This window comes from Musa acuminata, chromosome BXJ3-4 (assembly GCF_036884655.1).
Source record: "Musa acuminata AAA Group cultivar baxijiao chromosome BXJ3-4, Cavendish_Baxijiao_AAA, whole genome shotgun sequence".
In the NCBI taxonomy this organism is placed as follows: domain Eukaryota; kingdom Viridiplantae; phylum Streptophyta; class Magnoliopsida; order Zingiberales; family Musaceae; genus Musa; species Musa acuminata.
Genome location: NC_088352.1, coordinates 4627156 through 4645050, shown reverse-complemented (window position 1 = coordinate 4645050; position 17895 = coordinate 4627156). Strand labels below are relative to the sequence as shown.

The following is a 17895-nucleotide window of genomic DNA, read 5'->3' as shown; positions in this document are numbered from 1 at the left end:
ACTCTATAGAATGTTAGTTTATGGGCCTTACAGATACATGAATACCAGAGCAGAAACATTTTTCTGACTGTGACAATGCAACAGAGATGTTCTCTTGAAATGAAAAATGATTCCTGTTGTTGCCTTCAGATCATAGAACTGTTTTCTCATTAATTTAAATACAACTAAACACAGAGGCAGATATTAATCAGGTCAGATATTGATGTTGTTGATGAGATAACTTCCGAAAAGGTTGATATGGATTGGACATTTGCAATGTTTCTTAATGTCAACTACAAGCTGTGGGCCATCCATCATCATCTATAAGATAAGGTATGTTCTCTCAGGAGCATTGTACTGCAGCTCTTTTGTTATATGGTCATTGCTGCTGTGACTACAAGCAGAATGGTCAGCATCATCTGAAGCAGCCAAACTTTGTTCTGACTGAAGTGGACATATTAGGCCCCCAAACTTAAAAGATTGAAATGATCTCAATGGAAATAACAGAGTGCAGCCCACTGAAAGTGATGTGGTGGGCTCTCCACATGAAGCAGGTGACAGAAAGTGATGGGGTGGGTGTCCCTCGGAACCATCCCCCAGCCACAAGCCACAAGGACCAGACTCATCTTTCAAAAGACATATATATTATATACACACACACCTAATGTGAAATGATCAATGTCAGAATTTCCTTCAGAAAGAAAACAAAAATACTTTACATGAAATGAAGATGGAACATTTGTGATGATGAATCTTCAGTAGTACTGAACAACAACTTGCTGGAGATCTGGAGACAATACCACCAATGAGGATCATCAGAAGTTTCACCTCATCCCAGATAGAAACTCACCACAAGACAGAAGAAGAGAAGATGCTTGCTGATGGCAGCAGTACAAAGATGGTTCTTCATGGATTTCAAAGCCATCAGTGAACCACATGCATTGCTCCACATTGTGCGCGGCGCACTTCAGTTTTTCTTCCCTGGTTGTTCCCCACATGATGAAGCTACAGAAACAGTAATTGATTTGCATTACAAAGACAGGACTTGGTTCGGCAATGCAGGTGGGGCAGAGACATAATCCTTACATCGAACAGTGAAGGAAAAGGAAATCTCATGCCAGAAGATAAAATAGCTATCACCAAGAAGTGCTCAGAAACTGAGGGCAGTATTCTTCTAGTGTAGGCGGAATACTGTCACATCCTTCTCCAGCTCCTTGTTTGCCAATCATCTCTGCTGTTAACATCGATCAGATATATAGCTTTTGGATACATAGAACAATTTGAACAGTCAGATAAGATTGTATTGTTAAATAGATCATGAAACTAATGGTGGGAAAAAACCTGAAAGCTCTGAATATAATATGCTTTATATTGTTTATTGTTTTTGTTTTGAGCTTTACAAAGTGAATTCAGATTAGTATGTTGCACTTAGAATCTGATCACATCTAGTTGATTCATATAATTATATCCACGAAACTGAGTAACAATTCTAAATGGTTTCAATTTTAGGTATCCAAATAGTGTACCAAAGTTTAGAGGAATGCAAAAGTACTGAAAACTGACATCAAGATTCCAGGTGGAGTATGGTGATCCATGTAGCCATTGATCATCAATGAAAATATTTCTTTGAGTTTCCCAGATTCTGTGTGTATTCATATATGTCTATACATGATGAAAGGTGATGAAAGCTACGAAAGTAAATGACAACTCAACATCTCCTTAGTACAAGCTACATTAATATGAATCAAACAATGAAATATGATTAGTGTAAAGCTCAAAAAATTGATGAAAGTCAAGTGGATTTCTACTTTAAAAGAACAAAACTTCAATTTTAGCGGTACTTTTAGTAACTAAAACTTCTGTTATAGTGTAAGAAATTTGGGCATGAAGAAAAAAGTATACCTTCTCGAGCATCTGCCACACTTGAGTAAGAAGCATTAAAGACCATATATGGAAGATATTTCAAGTGGAAATGAAGGGATTGAATGTGAAAGCTCAAACAACCAAATGCAGGCAATTCTATGCTGAAAGTTCGATAGTAACACAAATATGGATACACATTTAATTTAATATACGGATCTTAGTAGTCCTGACCATAGTTCCGATTTCCTAAAACCACGAATAGAAACCGAATCGATAAAGGTTGGTTTTGGAACCATAACAAGAACCGTCGGTTCTGATTATGGTTCAAATCACTTATTTTTTATTATTATTTTTAATTAAAATTTAAAATATAAAATTTTAATTTTATTTCTAAATTATAAAAAATAAATTATGATTACAGAACCAAAGTTCAAACTGGAACCGGAATTGTTTGTTTTGGAACCCACAGTTTCAGCTTTCCAAACTTAGGAACAAGAACCGAAAAGCTGAGAATCGATTCTAGTTCGATTTAGAATCAGTGAACCATCGAGTCCATTCGATTCTGATTTTAGCCCCATCCGAACCTGATCTTAGTAGCTTTAATGAATCATATATTAGCCAATGCATCATCGTTTAGAAAGCACATTGTATTACTCAGCAATCTGTGCACTACTTCATGCCAAATAGAACTATTATAAAGCAAAGTAACACAAGTGTTTCCTACTGAGAGAAGAATGAAGAAGGGAAGCACTTTCCATGATCCTTCTCCTTACCCGTTTCACATCACGAAGGTTCTCCAGCTACGGATTCCATTGCCAATTAATTTCACCATATATAGAAAACCCACCAAAAATCGTCAACCTAATCAAAGTTGTTCAGTTGAACTCTCTCTCTCTCTCTCTCTCTCTCTCTCTCTCTCTCTCTCTCTTAATGATTTCCAACCAAAGCAATCGACCTGGGGTACAATCGATGCTGATCTCACAAGATTGTTAGCAAGCTTCATCAAGCGGAGCAACAGAAAAAGATGGGAACTTTGAGCAACACATTCTAATTACCACGACAGTAAGAAGAACCGGGTTACCTGTAGACGTTTCGGGCCAGGTTCTCAGCTCCGCAGGCAGACAAAAAGGGGCAACTTCCCGTTGCAACTTCATCCGCCTCCTTCTCTCCTCACCGTCGGACCACGCCAAGACCCAATGGATTTCCGCGGAACACCGGATCCAAAAAAAAGGGGCGGATAGAAAAATCTAAACTTACTTCCTCACCGATTTCACCTAAGCAAGGTCACCGGAAGTGACAAGGGGACCCACCAGTGTACGAAGATACACCCAATCATCACTCAGGTGTGAAACCGGTAACTTAACAGTGGTATAAAGTTGTGAACCATTATCTCGTCGCCGGTTACTGAATCGAGGATGCACATCAAGATTCGTGTTTTCGATCTGGTGATGGAGTAGGAATCTTGAGGTCCGCCGGTATGTGACAGTGTCGTCTTACGCGATGCGTGACGCCAACCTCCACTCCCGCGCTATTGCGCTCTGAAACGGGCGGCTCCAACTCCACCGACGGCTGCCATTAACCCACGTTTCACCATCCATACGTCAGTGTCGCGTAGCAGTGATTCGCCTGTGCTCCCCGTCCCTCGTTCTCTCTCCTTCCGGTTCGCCTTGCCCTCGCCCTTCTGTTCTGCTCCATTCCTCCGAGCAGTCGCAGAGATCAAACCCACGGCGATCTCTCCTCCAGATCAGTGAGAATTTTTATCCTCTAATAGTGTGACAATCTTGTTTCCGGCAGCTATTTCTGTGATGTTTGTACCTTTTCTTGCGTCAACTTTCCATCTTGGCGGAGAAAATTCGAGTTTCTAGGTGTTACCTACCCAAATTCCCTGCTCTAGAGATGGTATTTTTCTGCACACGACACCAGGTTTCATGTCAATCTGCTTCCGGAGCGTCAAAGGTGAGACCTTTCGCGGTGTGATCCTTGTTTCCTCACCTTCTGGGGCCTAATTTTCTCCTTAGGCCGCTCCCCATGGATGATTCCCGCCTTCTAACGTGCCCGGACCCAGCGCCGAGGGTCACGGACAAGGGGAAGAGGGACGAGTGGAGCGAGGGCGGCGTCTTGTGCCTGTTGGAAGTGTACGAGTCCAAGTGGACACTCCGGAACCGGGCCAAGCTGAAGGGGAGTGATTGGGAGGACATCGCCCGCCTGGTGTCGATGCGGTGCTCGGGAACTAAAGCGCTTAAGACCCCGACCCAGTGCAAGAACAAGATTGAGGCGATGAAGAAGCGGTACCGCGCTGAGTCCGCCGCCGCCCATGGCCCCAGCTCTAGCTCCTCGTGGCAGTTCTATGCCCGCATGGATGACTTGCTAAAGGGCACCGGGAATTGCTCGGTTTTTCCGAAAGCCTATCACGACATCGATCTCCAAGCTTTGCCGAAGGCGGAGGCGGAGGTCGAAGCTGACGGGCACTTACATGATAGCAATCATGACGACGGGTCGAATTCGATACCCATCAACATGAATGCTAATGCTGACAATAACGACGACAAGAAGATGGAGAACAGAGGCACGGACAGCAATCTGAGTGCTCCAAGAGGCAAAAAGGATGCTACTGCTGAGGATGGTGCGAGAGATCCTGGCAGTTCATCCAAGAGGAGGAGAGTCACAGGGAGTGAGGTGGCAGACAGCATCAGGTTTCTGACTCAGTCCATGTTGCAGATTGAGCAGGCGAGGATGGAGATGTACAAGGATTCTGAGAGGATGAGAGCCGAGGTGGAGATCAAGCGGGGGGAGATGGAGCTTAAGAGGACAGAGATTATTGCAAGTACTCAGTTGCAGATTGCTAAGCTTTTCATGAAAAGAATACACCAGAGGAGCAGTAATAACCAAAATCCATCTTTGAGAAGTGAAATTGGTATTCTACCAAGGAGGGATGGGCAGGTCAGTCCTGTCTTGCGCTCTTTCTATGTGAAGTGTTTACTCATCATCAGTTCTGCTTACATCTGTTAAAATTTATCTTTATGTAACCTCCTTGGTGGATTGCTGCCTCTGATACTTGAATTCATAGAGCATATTATATATGCTAGTGACTTTGAAAGAAGGATCATAACTGTAGTATGCGATCATCCTGATCTGAGTTACAATAATATAGAACTAAGTACCAACAGTTATTGTGATGGTGTAATGTTGGATGGACAACAGTGGATGCTGGTGTGCAGTTTCCATACTGGCACACGGCATGGGTCGGCATGTGCAGTTCTTAAAATCAAATCTACACTAAGGAGCTTGTTTTCTGATGAAGTATCTTAAGTTTACAATAACATGACAGACAAAAAACATATTACTGAATTATTTTAAAAAGACATGTTTCATTTGTGCTCACATGTTCATGATAACTAGTAAGATGACATCCTCTTAATTAGTTTTTTTCTTTTCTTTTACCCTCTTTTATTTTTTGTTCTGCTACCTCTCTTTCTGCATTAAGTTAGAATACAATTATTTTCTGTGGTGGAGTTGTCAAGTAAATACATTCTCTATGGCTGTGAATGTAACTGCGCCTTATATCAAATTGTAGTTTTTTGTGCATGTGTTATGATGGAAAGCAAGTCATGAACATATAAGAACATAATGAACACAACTTATGATATAAAATGTTGGATGGCATAATCTTTTGTATATGAGATTGTTGAAGCTGAACAGTTTAATAAGCCATAGGTATGACAATAGGCAAATTAACTAAAATACAAGCAATATGGTCAAGTGGCAATGAAGTATCTTGAACCTACAATATGACATGCTTGGCAAGAATGATTATATCACCTCAGTAAAGGGTGTACATAATAAATAGTTCAGTTAAATTTCATTATATATATTCTGAATTTATTTGAAAAATGGAAACCAAAGCTTTGCATTACCTTTTTTAGTACAGCGGGAATAAAGATGTGTACCTCTTCTATGGTTGTCCTCTTTGAGAGAGAATTCCACTATTGAGAACAATTTTTAGGAGATAAACAAGTAGTACACAAGGTATGGATGTCGCTAGGCTAGGCTCTACTTGGTAGGTGAACTAAATTATAAAAGAAGCAAAATGTAGATACAAGTGGATGAGATGCTATCTACAAGTAATCCCTGTAAATTTAAGGTGGAAGATCAGTATTATTGATGCTTTTTCTTTTAGCAGTCTAATTGATGTTGAAAGCTGCTTTGATACCTGACATAAGGTGGCAATTGGTCGGGCAATGTCAGTTTGGGGTGCTGGTTCTAGAATGGAAATATCTGTGCAATGCTGCACTTGTCACATTTCTACTCGATTAGCATTTTTAATATTCTTGTAGTTATTACTGTTTAATCGTTTAAAAGAAATTTTCTGTTTGAGCATACAGCATCCTAAAAGATTGCACTCATATATTCAACTTCTTTGAGTTAAAATGAAACATTCTGAGAGATGAAAAAGAGCTTGTAGAAAAAGAGTCAAAAGTTTATGGCCAGGAGCACAATGAATTTGCAAAAGAGTTGGAAACAATTGTGGCATCAGGGTAGTTGAATCCAACCATCTTGTATTTATCAAGGAAGTATTGAAATATTGTGGACTAAGTTACACACAACCAGATTCTAAGAGAGCCAAGTGAGGGAAATATAGTTCTTCATGTTAAGTGTAGGCTCTTTCTCTTGTAAAGCCAAATGAGTTATGCGCTTAGGGAGGCTGACCCAGATGCAGACTGGGTGACCAATTTTGGTAGACTGAATATTGTGGAACATATATTATACTTAGGCGGATTAGTTTTCTCCGGAACTCTTGTAAATTTTGAGGGAAACAAACACTGAAGGAATGGTGTTTCAAAGAGTCAATTTAGCAATTTCCTATGGTTCAGATATCAGACATTGTTTTCTACTTTTTCAAATCTGTATAGAAGTTTGACTATCAGCATGAAGAAACTGTGGCAATAATCACATCCTTCCATAGCAATGGGCCAAGTGCTGGACATGGTGTTAAGGAAGGACTCTCGTGGATCAGTTGTCTCATACATGAAGCAATTATTGTATAAAATGCTTGCCAGTTTTGTCTCATTTGGATTGCATATTTAAGATTATCAAGGATGACTTTTACCTTTTTTGCACGAAACCAGAAGGTAAAACATTTGTCATTCATTAATTAGTGCTGCATTAGTCAACTTGGACTCATTTTTGAGTTTTAACAAATATGAATTTGAGGGGCAGGATACGGTGCTTCGTCTTAGAAACATGGTATGGCTAAGATTTGCATAATGTATCCATGGAATGCAGCTTGTTTCTTTCCTGACATTTTTCTGGGAACTAATGCTTTTGCCAATTACTTAATCTACATATTTTTCTAGGACTTGCCACTAAGTTTCTCCCTTTTTCTTTCAAGTTTCCATTCAGAATGGGAAAGTAATCTTGAACTCTTTAAAATCATAATACTTATGTGTGAGCTATGGCTATTGTTATACACTTGTAGTAATTGCGTGCTACATGGTGGGAGGATCAGAGGATTTTACGTAATTAAAGAATAAGATAAGCAAACCAAAGGTGACAATAAGTGGATGCATCTTATAATTCATCGGTCATTAGTAGCACTTTATTTATTGTTTTATTTTGTTTGAGTTTTTTGTGAAATTTTTTAATAGAATTGGAGCCATCTTTTCCGAGACGTATGGATGCTAGTTACTCAATCTTTTGGCTTTTATACAGTGATAATATTATTGGCTTTTGTTTTCAGGGTGATTAACTTCATAAAGGGAATCTACTTTCAAGCCAAGTTTTGGGTCCCTTTTCATCCACATGCATTGACATGCAAAGATTGGATCTCTGCAATTTCGGTACCAATAATAAAAGTCTCCACGATCTATAGATGTATGTATGATTCGGTGTGCACTTTTAGAGAGATGTTAAAAAACCCAAGAACCTAAAATTGGAGAGCAGTTGCCTGCCCATGAAAGAGATTACAGGTGCAGTGGCTATCAGCTGGTTGATAACATACCCCCGGTTGCCGAGAAATTAAGCTCTCAAAGATGTGGATGCTTGGACTTCATTGATTGCATCGGTTATTGTCATAAATCCTCTGTGCTCACATTCTACCATCATGGAATTTGTACATTAAGTTCATGTTGTTTGGTTTGTGATAGATTAACAGTCATTCCTTCTGAGTTTTTGGAGTCACCATGCTGCATCATATCTTCAACCAGTCTGATGTCCCCATGAAATCTTCATCATGTGGGTGTGAAGAATGTTTTGCTGCAGCTGCCTGATGTCCCTATGAAATCTACATTATTGTCATTGTCATCAATCAACGTTTATGATCATCAGAAATGCATTTTACAAGCAAATACATTTTATGCTTTTCAAACCAACTCTTGCAACTTTCTTTGTGTTTGCCTTCTCTGCAGACAGACTTTGAACTAGCAATTAGTAAATGACAATTACCATACCCTAACAACACAGAATGTTATGATGAGGTGAAGGTCTCCTGTGCCAATTCAGATTGGAAATGTGAAATATAACAGAATAATATGGATCATTTGTACCAGATTCACATGATTGTATCTATCATGAAAGGGACAAAGATTCACAAGTTTTGAGTGACACTCACAGGAGCCAGTTCCAGGAACATGATAGCTGAGGACTGGCACTGACAAAGGGTGGATTCATAACCAAACCAAGAGCATGCATGTGATTGTAGGACCATCTTCCTCGACCATGGCACCACAGAGTCTCTCTCATCCTGCAATTCCTTGCTCACCTACATACACTGAAGAGGGGCAGGAAAAGATTGATGCATCAGCTTCTCTCACTTTGATTTCCTGCTTCACATGCTGTTTGAAACATGTCATGTTTCTTTGATTCCCATAAACTTAATAATGCCTAGCAACTTCAACATACATAACAGACAGAAATGAGATTGCACAATATGTGAACCAAATTAAAGAAAAGATTCTGGTTAAATGTAATATTCTGAGGATAGGATGATATTTATTACTTCGACTCGATCTCGTTGGCTGATACTTAGTATCGTAACAAGAGTCGTCCGTCTTTTACCAAGTGAATTAGTTTAGCGTGAGAGTATCATAAATTTGGCCTCCATGATCACTAGGATGAACCTAATTATGTCTAATACTTGTAGTTTCTTGCAGGTGAATTAATAATGAAGGGGAAAAAAATATTGCTTATTGAATAATTTGGACATTGTAGTTGTTCCAAAAAATAGAGCCAATATTTGGTTTCCTCAGCAATGTCTTCCAAAAATTTATAAGACACCAATTTATAAGCCATTCATGAGGGCACAACTCCTTTGGCTTTGATTATACAGATTCCTTAGCATCCAAGTATCATTCATCATTGTATTGCAATTTGCATGACCTCAGACTCCTAAAACAAGGAACCTCTGATTTCCAAAAGAAATGCTGGATGTCATGACACAGCTTTCAGTTTAGTTTCATTAAGAACAGCAAAATTTGTAGTTGATACTTGTTTCTGAAGTAAAATGTTGATTCCTTCTTTCAGGATGCTTTTGTAGTGATACTCTACACAGCTCCAAACCTACACAACACTGCTAGTATCCATATACATGTCCACATCTCTAGTTAGACAGCATCATCATGTGCAAGGCACAGCCACAACAGAGTAATATACATTTCCTCAACAAAAGAAAAAGAAGGAGTATGTCAGTCTATTATTCCATTGCAAGTGGATAGTAACAGTTCACAGAAATAATACAGCAATCACATTCAAGTGTTCAATGTCATGACAGCATACAGTTCTTCTGCCAAGTGAAAATAGTCTGAGGAAGAAACATGAATGTTTCAGAGATGGCAGAACCTTCACAAGTTTAATCATTTAACTACCAATTTCCCTGCATGCTTATGTCTCTCCACAGAAGATTACAATCAAAACCAGATTAAGTCATTATCAACCACAAGGAGTGAAATACTACGGGATTAGAGGAATTGAAAGCAAAAGGATTGAGCAGAAACCACAAAGTAGATAATGGAGAACAAAATATTTAGTCATTTGATCGGCATAATTAATTCAAATATACAGATAATTGTTTCACGATCTCAGAATAATCGAACATAGACCTGCTCTCAATTCACTCACTATAACTATGCTGGACAAACTGTTTGTCGATTTGTTTTTGTCCTTCAATCTCACACAAGTATATATCGGGCGAATCAAATAGAAAGACTTCGTCTTAGCTCTGCAGTTTCATTGCTTTGATGAGAAGAATGTTTGTATGACAAAAGACTTTGATGAGAGGAGAACTTCAAGATGCATAACTTGCTTGAAGAGGAATTGCCACTCTTCACTCATTGCTTGCAAACAGTGAAGAACATCTCTTCTATAGTGATCCATACTTTCATGGTTTTATAGATGAGAAGGTAGCTTGGATGACTAAAGCATATGAATTTAACGTCTTCTGATCTTTCTTTACACTTCAGCTCATCTGCTCCCCTATTAGATCAAGACCCACAAGAAGAAAAGACACCCCTTGAAAGAGCAGGAAGTAGAAGTGAATTCCCTGGGCCGAGAGGAGACTTCGAAATGCAGCAGTGAGGAGGAGAAGAGCAAGAGCCAATTCCTTCTTGTAAATTTGGTTTTCCTTTTTTGCGGGAGGAGGAGCTGCTACTTGTTGGTCCTTCAACTTGTTCAGTTCGACGAGCTCATCCTCCGAGACCCCTCTGTGTATAGGCTTTGAGTCTCTTTCTGCTGCCATCAACAAATCAGATTCTGATGACCTCCCTGCCTTTTTGGTGACAATCCACTCATATGAACTTCCCAGTTGGAACAAACCAACCACCATAGCATTGAACTTGGTCACTGACATGGTGTTCTCAAAGAGAAGGTAGGGCACAATGAAAGGGAGGGATCTTGGGGCCGGCAGGATATTGAGTAAGGACATAAGTACAGGGATATAGCAGATTACCCAGATAGGCAGCTCAGCCTCAGGTACAAACATAGATAGTGGAAGTATTACACAGAACAGTGTGAAAGAATAAAATGGGAGTATTAGCTTCCTCAAGAGGAAAAAGAGCAGTACTAGATTAGCCTTCTTCCATATAGATATCTGCAAAACCACAAGAACCTTTCCATTGAAGATATGTTTGTAATGAGAATGATAGAACCAAACTAGGATGACGAACCTTGGATGCTATGATTGCTGGAAGGCATACACGGAATAAGTGCATCGGACCAGAGTGCCATCTGTGCTGCTGTTTTCGGTAAGCTTCAAAAGACTCGGGAACTTCACACAGAACCTGGGGAAAAGGAACTGATTTTAAGATATAAGGCCTTTCATTAAGGTGAAACAGTGGATGAATTTTAGCACCACAAGACCACCTTGACATCATTGAGGAAGATGAATTTCCAACCATTGAGATGAGCACGGACGGCAATGTCCATATCTTCTACAGTGGTTCGCTCGAGCCAGCCCCCAGAATCCTCCAATGCTTTAATTCTCCACACACCAGCGGTCCCATTAAAGCCGAAGAAGTTTAAGAAAATACCGTTCACCTGCTGCTCGACTTCAAAATGGAAGCAGAGATTGATGTTCTGGAGTCGGGTAAGCAGGTTCTCATCCTTATTCACGAAGCTCCACCGAGCTTGAACTAGTCCAAGTTCAGGATTACTCTGAATCATAATACTTCATTAATAGCTAACCGAAGATGGCTCATCATATTTTGTCTATCGACTAATTAAAAAAATAACATGTTATCACTACCTTAAAATGTGGAATTGTCTTCTTAAGGAAATCAGGGTTTGGTGTGAAGTCGGCATCAAAAATAGCAACAAACTCAAAATCTTTAACATAGTCACAGCTCATGGCAGACTTCAGATTTCCGGCTTTATAACCAGTTCGGATTAAGCGATGCCGGTACACAATGTTGACACCTCGTTGACTCCACTTGGACACCTCTGCTCTGATTAAGAGCTTGATTGTCTCGTCATCTGAGTCATCTAGAACTTGAACTAACAAACGGTCTCTTGGCCAATCGATCTGGCAGGCAGCTGAAATAGATTGCTCGTATACCTGCAAGAGATTTTTCAATTTAAAATAGAAGAAGCAAATTTCTTCAACATAACAGCAACCGGTAAACATATTCTGCATCTTATGCTATGTAAATCATGATAAAAGAAGCTGAAATTGACAAAATATTCATGCTGGAATTAGTAGAGCTACTAGATTTTGTTTTAGTGCAGACAAAACCATGTATAGAATTATTCAGATAAAAAAATTAATGATGTATAAGTGTTACCCAAATGCAAATTTCATGCATGAGGTGCAGAGATCTTTTACCTCTCTCTCGTTACACATTGGAATCTGCACTAGTACCATCGGATACTCAGAACCTGAACCTTCTATATGATCAGATTTGAATGGATCACCATTTATGCTAGGTTTAATCTTTTTCAGTTTGATCCAGAAACACCCGAGACACAAGATCATCCGGTCCAACGACTGTATGATGAACAGAACAATGCAGAAGTTTGTCACCACCTGAATCGGATACGCAATATAGTCGGCTCTGAATGCAAGCCAAGAGAGATAGGCAGTGTGCATCCACCCTCGGATCTCCGTGGCTTCAGGTATGTGCAGGTTGTCCGGCAGGTGCAGATTAGGCTTCTTGAAGTGCCAGCCCTTCCAGTAGGCGATCATCTCGAATGCGAGCATGACAACCGAGAGGACCAAGAAAGCCCTGAGGAACCTGAGCAGCGACCTGCCCTTGCCAGGCTGGTCGCTCTCCGTGGAGAATCCCCGCCGCAAGAGCAACCTCTTCTTGACGGCATGGAGCAGCGCCCACAGTGCGGTCGCCAACCAAGCAACGCAGCCGACAGCTCGATGGGCCTTGAGCAGCAAGACCCAGGTGAACTGCTTCGCGTTCTTCCCTCGGTCCTTGTCCATCGACCGGAAAGCAGCGGCGCCGGGGCCGTCGATCTCGACGACCGAGTAGTTCGGGTTCTGCATCGTCACCACCACCGGCGTGCCATTTCGGATTTTCTTCGCCCACCAGGCGGAAAGATCCAAGCTTGAGGCCATTTCCCTCCTCTCCAGCAAAGAGTAGAAGATCCCAAGCAGCAACAGCAGCCCCCGGTAGATCCTCACAATGCACTTAAGCCCTCAGTGGCCAGATCCAAAAACAAGAACTTTCTCCAACTTTTGACATCAAAATCGGATTTTGCTGCTACGAAAGCGATGAGCCAGTCGCTCTCATAGCTTCCGAAGGGCAATGCAGCTACTTGAGAGCAGGGAGAGAGCTAGATGGCTTGGCTAAGGGTTTGTTCCTCCTCTACCATTCAAAGCTGTACAAGACAGCACCATAGGGAAAGGTATCTGCTATATAATAGTTCTAAACAATCAATTCCACCGTAGTTCTCCCTTCTTTTTCTTATCTGAATCTTACCCTGAGTAAATGTAATTCCAAAAGACAATAAGTAAGACAACCAAAAGAAAACTCAAGCAGAATACTCTGTGGATGGTGAACAGAAATCCAAGGGGACTACTCAGTGAAGATGGTGAAAGGAGGGAAGTTTACTGGAATATGTAGAGACATGAGGGGGGTGAGGGTGTCGTGGGGAACTTTGTCTGCATTTATAGATGCAAAGTGCAAAAAGGTTGGATCTTTAGGGGAGATGACATGGACATGTAATGACCACTTCCCAGTCAAAGCTGAGAAACTTTAGCATAAAATGACTTCATATGTTAGCAAAAAAGGAATCAGAAATCATCAGGGGAGACGACATGGACTTGTAATTACCACTTCCCAGTCCAAGCTGAAAAGCTTCGGCATAAGAAAACTTCATACTACATCGGCAAACAAGGAACCAGAAATCATCAGGGGAGATGACATGGATATGTAATTACCACATCCCAGTCGAGGCATAGAAAAGACTTCATGTTTTAGCAAACAAGGAATCAGAAACCATTCCTTTTCGTCTGCTTTGCTACTTAGATTTGCTTCGAGATTGCATTCTTGCAATGGCTTCCACCCATTTGGAACTAAAGGAAGACAGGGAAGAAGACTGCAGCTATTCTTCGTCGTCACCGAGTCAACCGTTTTGACTGTCATTTACTAGCACGCTTGATCTTAGGTTGGATTGTGATGGGATCTACCGTTGTTCTGTGTCTGCGCTGGTGGTCGTCGAGTTGCAAGCTTCTCATGGTTGGCTATGTGGTGTTCGTGCAGTCTTTTGTATGGTTATGGCTGCAAGGAATTGTTAATTAGGGCATCATTGGAAGGGAACAAAGAGGTATGATTATGTTATGATATCGGTAACGATGACCCAAATATTCTACTGCGAACACCACCGGAGAGGATGCTAATTGTTATTGTGGGTAGCCAGCCGACTGTGGATCCCAACCCCTTTCTTTTACGTGATCTTTCGGGGGAACACTTAAATTGGGTGCCGTCCATGTTGGTGTGGGGTCCACTTCTGTTTACGACTGATGTTTGATTTGGGCCCCCCGGACGAAGGATTGGACGGCGAGGATGACTCGATGCGGTGTGATGGCGATGTCACCCGCGGATCGCCGAGTTTCTGGCGAGGGGAACGCCACCGACAGGCGGCACGGCATGGCTCACCTCACCTCATCGGCCACGTCCGCGTCCGTGACGACGTGGCGGATGCCGTACAGGAAGGACGGATTCGGGTGCTTCCGGCATCTCATGCTGACACGCGTCACGTTTGCCTCCCAACCTACGTGCAGGAAATTTTAATTATCTGAAATAAAAATTCATTTAAATCGATTTATTATTAATTATGATTAAATGGTTAACACTAACCCAACCTATGTTAAATAATGAAAAATATATACTTGTTTGGGTATTTATATATTGTTAATTAAATTAAAAAAATATTCTTATACCATTATCGTTACATATCTTTTCCTCCAATAATATGATAATATTTCAAAACATTCATTTCTTTATCTTTAGAATTTTTAACCACAATAAGTCATGCCCAATTAATTTCATTTCTATTCAAGATATTTCATGGTTAAAATTGAGGTGAAATATATATATATATATATATATATATATATATATATATATATGCTTTTAATTTCGATAAATATAAAACATAATGTTTCAACTATTTTGAGGTAATTGTGTGAGTTTTTTTTAAGGATAATAGAAGTAGTTAAGTTGTATACAAATAAGATTGAGAAAATGTTTGTGATTAGTGAGATGTTAGTTGGCAAATGGTGGTTAATTAGTGAGATGTTTGTATTTATTGATGTGAATAAAACATTCAATTATGAGCATATTAGGTTATTGATTCAAATATAGTCTTCATCACATATTGTTTTAAAATAAAACTTTAATCATATAATTTCTTTAATCATTATGTAAAAATAATCAATTATGGGTTAATTAATCATGATTTTCTCTAAATTTTTTTTAAAAAAATACTAGTTGGAATTTCTTTTTTTAAGCAAAATGATAATAATTTTCAAGCAATTAATCTTTGATTTACATTAATTGCATCATTAGAAATTACTCATCTTCCTTGAATAACTTATGGATTCGAAAAGCAAATCGAGAAGGTAAAAAAGCCACAGCAAATGGTGAAAGAACAGACTTACAAAGACAAGTTTATTATTATTATTAACTTAAGGTTAAATATTTAAGATTAATAATTTTTACTCAACAAATCTAGTGAGCTACTAATGGATGGATTGGAGGATGCATCACTGTAATATTATTGGATTGGACGTGCCACCCATATATAATCATAAGATTTGATTCTTCCCTATGATTGTGAACCTTAATGATCCTCTCTCTATTACTATTACTATTACTATGTGATTTAACCTTGTAATTTATGGTATATTTTCTCCACTAGCTCGAGGTGTTTATTACCATCACATGAGAGAGAAGAGTGCAACACTCTCTGAGTAACAAAAGCCTTCTTAATCTGCATTTTGTCATCAATCTCAACACATCTTTCAACACCACCAACCACAAATTACTTTTAAGTCTTCCTGCCATGAAGATTATGATACATTGGTTTGACTTTGGACCAACCCCCAAAGCTTCTTTGCCCACCATGGATCTTCTCAACTACAAGTCAACTTAAGACTATAGTTTTATGGCTCACCAATGATAGTAATATAATTATTGGTGGGAGATCCAAGACATGTTTCGTTTAACTTGGAGATTATTGTGGAGGACTCTTACCTTTGACCTTCATTGGATCCTTGTCCAACAGTTAATAGATTGATTAAGAAATGGCATATGATCTGTTTGTCAGATTAAGAATATTAGGAGTCATGTGAGTGATAGAAGCAGCTCACTCTCTGAGAAGATTTGGAATAGTTAATTGATTATTATGATCACATTGTATTTTTCTTAGTTTTCTTGTTCTGAAAGACTGACATGGATTTCAGTGGCAATTGTGTTGCAGTCAGGAATCAGAATCATCAGTGATCCAAGAATATTAATCTTGTCCTAGAATAATTACAAGGCTGACAACTAATCCAAGAGGACCAATTAGCATTAATTCACAGTGAAAGTTGATTGAGAAATATTAGATTGTTGTAAAAGATTAAAAGTAAGGGAGTTCTTCATTGAGAGAGAGAGAGAGAATGTTATTTTCTATGTTTTAGAATCACATAAGAAAACATAAATTCTTTTATTTTACTAGTGGTCTTAAGTATATGTCTGACACATAAAATGATAGTAGTAACTTAAGACTTCTTACATTTTGATTATATCATGTATACTATGGCTGAAATTAGAATGAATTGATCGATTATAATTGGATGGCGACATACAATATTAAGTTATACTATCTTAATTATTTAAGATCGATTGTATGAATATTTTTCTTTAATTCGACTATAAATTTTAGCATAGTATGTATATCCCTCCAAATGTTAAGGTACATTAAATAGTTCGAGATTAAAAAAGATATATAACTACTTAAAATACTCGTGATGTTATTATAATCATAATGGTTACTTAAAAATAGTAATATTATTTAGAGTTTCAACTTTGGAAGGATATGTATACTAAACTTATAGTTAGAGTAATAAATACAAAATTCATTTTATGTACAATTTTACCTTTATAAATAGAAGAAATATCTTATGATATATATATATATATATATATATATATATATATATATATATAATAATAAGCCAAAACATCATCAAGAAGTGGTAATGATGGAATATTTGTACATGGATCAAAATAGCCTCAACCAAATACAAACTAGCCATCTTTGAAGTGCCTTGTTTGAACAAATCAGGAAGTGATGGGTTTGAGGAAGCAATGTTCCAAGTTGTGGTCAAAAGTCAGGAATGCATCAATTTGACTTGGTCAATGTCTTTGGTATGTGTCAAAAAAAAGATTTGGAGCTTTACACAATAAAATTTCAAATCAGTATCACTTCCATTTGGACCCATTCAAGTCCTTCTTGTGCATCTACAACTACTTTTATTTGAATATGAACTCAACTAATTACTTGAGTTTGTGAATTCAAACTCAAATATTTTGCAATTAGCCTCAATTTCAATCAAAAAGATCGCTAAGCTTAATGCATAACAATATAAATGAGTCTCAATAATAATATAATATAGATGAGTATAATACTTTAAATCGTAGTTGATCGTGTTGGCTTATACCAGGTGATATATACTGATTCGATAATAGATCAATATATTGATCGCTTTGTATACGGAGAGGTCCATAATAGGAGATCGATATCATCTGTACGAGATTTATACCGATTGAAATGATTAAAGTTCGATTGTTACTATCTTATATTAATCTAAACGATTAAAATTTAATCATTGACTTATACTGATTACATTTTAACTAATATTGATTAATGCTTGGATTTTTTGAATTCAAATTGTCTATTTGATTTTTTTAACTGGTTTTTAAATCCTTTCTATCCCCTCACTATCTCCCTTTTCATTCTCTCTAACTAGTTTACTCTCTATATCACATATCTCTGGATTGAATCAAACCTAAGAGACTAATTAGAGAGAATTAAGACCTAAGGTAAAGGAAGAACTCTCTGATCAAATGT

At 38.7% G+C, this 17895-nt stretch overlaps 2 protein-coding genes and 1 long non-coding RNA gene across 4 annotated transcripts; 1 reads left to right on the top strand and 2 right to left on the bottom strand.

The window, feature by feature from the left end:
* Positions 1–646: 646 nt before the first annotated feature.
* LOC135635586 (uncharacterized) lies at positions 647–3061 on the bottom strand. The gene is made up of 3 exons (XR_010495660.1): positions 2924–3061; positions 1066–1210; positions 647–984 (listed from the first exon to the last, which is right to left on the bottom strand). It is a non-coding gene; the product is annotated as an uncharacterized LOC135635586 (long non-coding RNA).
* Positions 3062–3293: 232 nt separating this feature from the next.
* Positions 3294–8006, top strand: LOC135635476 (trihelix transcription factor ENAP1-like). 2 transcript variants are annotated; one of them, XM_065146564.1, is made up of 3 exons: positions 3294–3798; positions 3861–4782; positions 7580–8006. In XM_065146564.1, the coding sequence occupies exons 2-3, from the start codon at positions 3871–3873 to the stop codon at positions 7586–7588; spliced, it is 921 nt and encodes a 306-aa protein (XP_065002636.1). In that variant the 5' UTR covers positions 3294–3798; positions 3861–3870; the 3' UTR covers positions 7589–8006. The 2 variants fall into 2 exon arrangements, with proteins under 2 accessions (XP_065002636.1, XP_065002635.1); XM_065146563.1 differs by having other exon boundaries at positions 3298–4782.
* A 2027-nt stretch (positions 8007–10033) lies between these two features.
* Positions 10034–13447, bottom strand: LOC103980723 (probable xyloglucan glycosyltransferase 5). The gene is made up of 5 exons (XM_009397200.3): positions 12152–13447; positions 11576–11884; positions 11194–11484; positions 10998–11111; positions 10034–10921 (listed from the first exon to the last, which is right to left on the bottom strand). Exons 1-5 carry the CDS (start codon positions 12890–12892, stop codon positions 10292–10294), a joined length of 2085 nt encoding a protein of 694 aa, XP_009395475.2. The 5' UTR covers positions 12893–13447; the 3' UTR covers positions 10034–10291.
* Positions 13448–17895: the final 4448 nt, after the last annotated feature.

Bases quoted from the DNA above. Each gene is read 5' to 3' on its own strand.
- LOC135635476 (XM_065146564.1), top strand. From the start codon at position 3,871: ATGGATGATTCCCGCCTTCTAACGTGCCCGGACCCAGCGCCGAGGGTC.
- LOC103980723 (XM_009397200.3), bottom strand. From the start codon at position 12,892: ATGGCCTCAAGCTTGGATCTTTCCGCCTGGTGGGCGAAGAAAATCCGA. The intron at 11,485-11,575 runs GTAGTGATAACA...ATTATGATTCAG, and splicing joins AGACAATTCCACATTTTAAG to AGTAATCCTGAACTTGGACT. The intron at 11,112-11,193 runs GTGGTCTTGTGG...CCTTTTCCCCAG, and splicing joins TCTTCCTCAATGATGTCAAG to GTTCTGTGTGAAGTTCCCGA.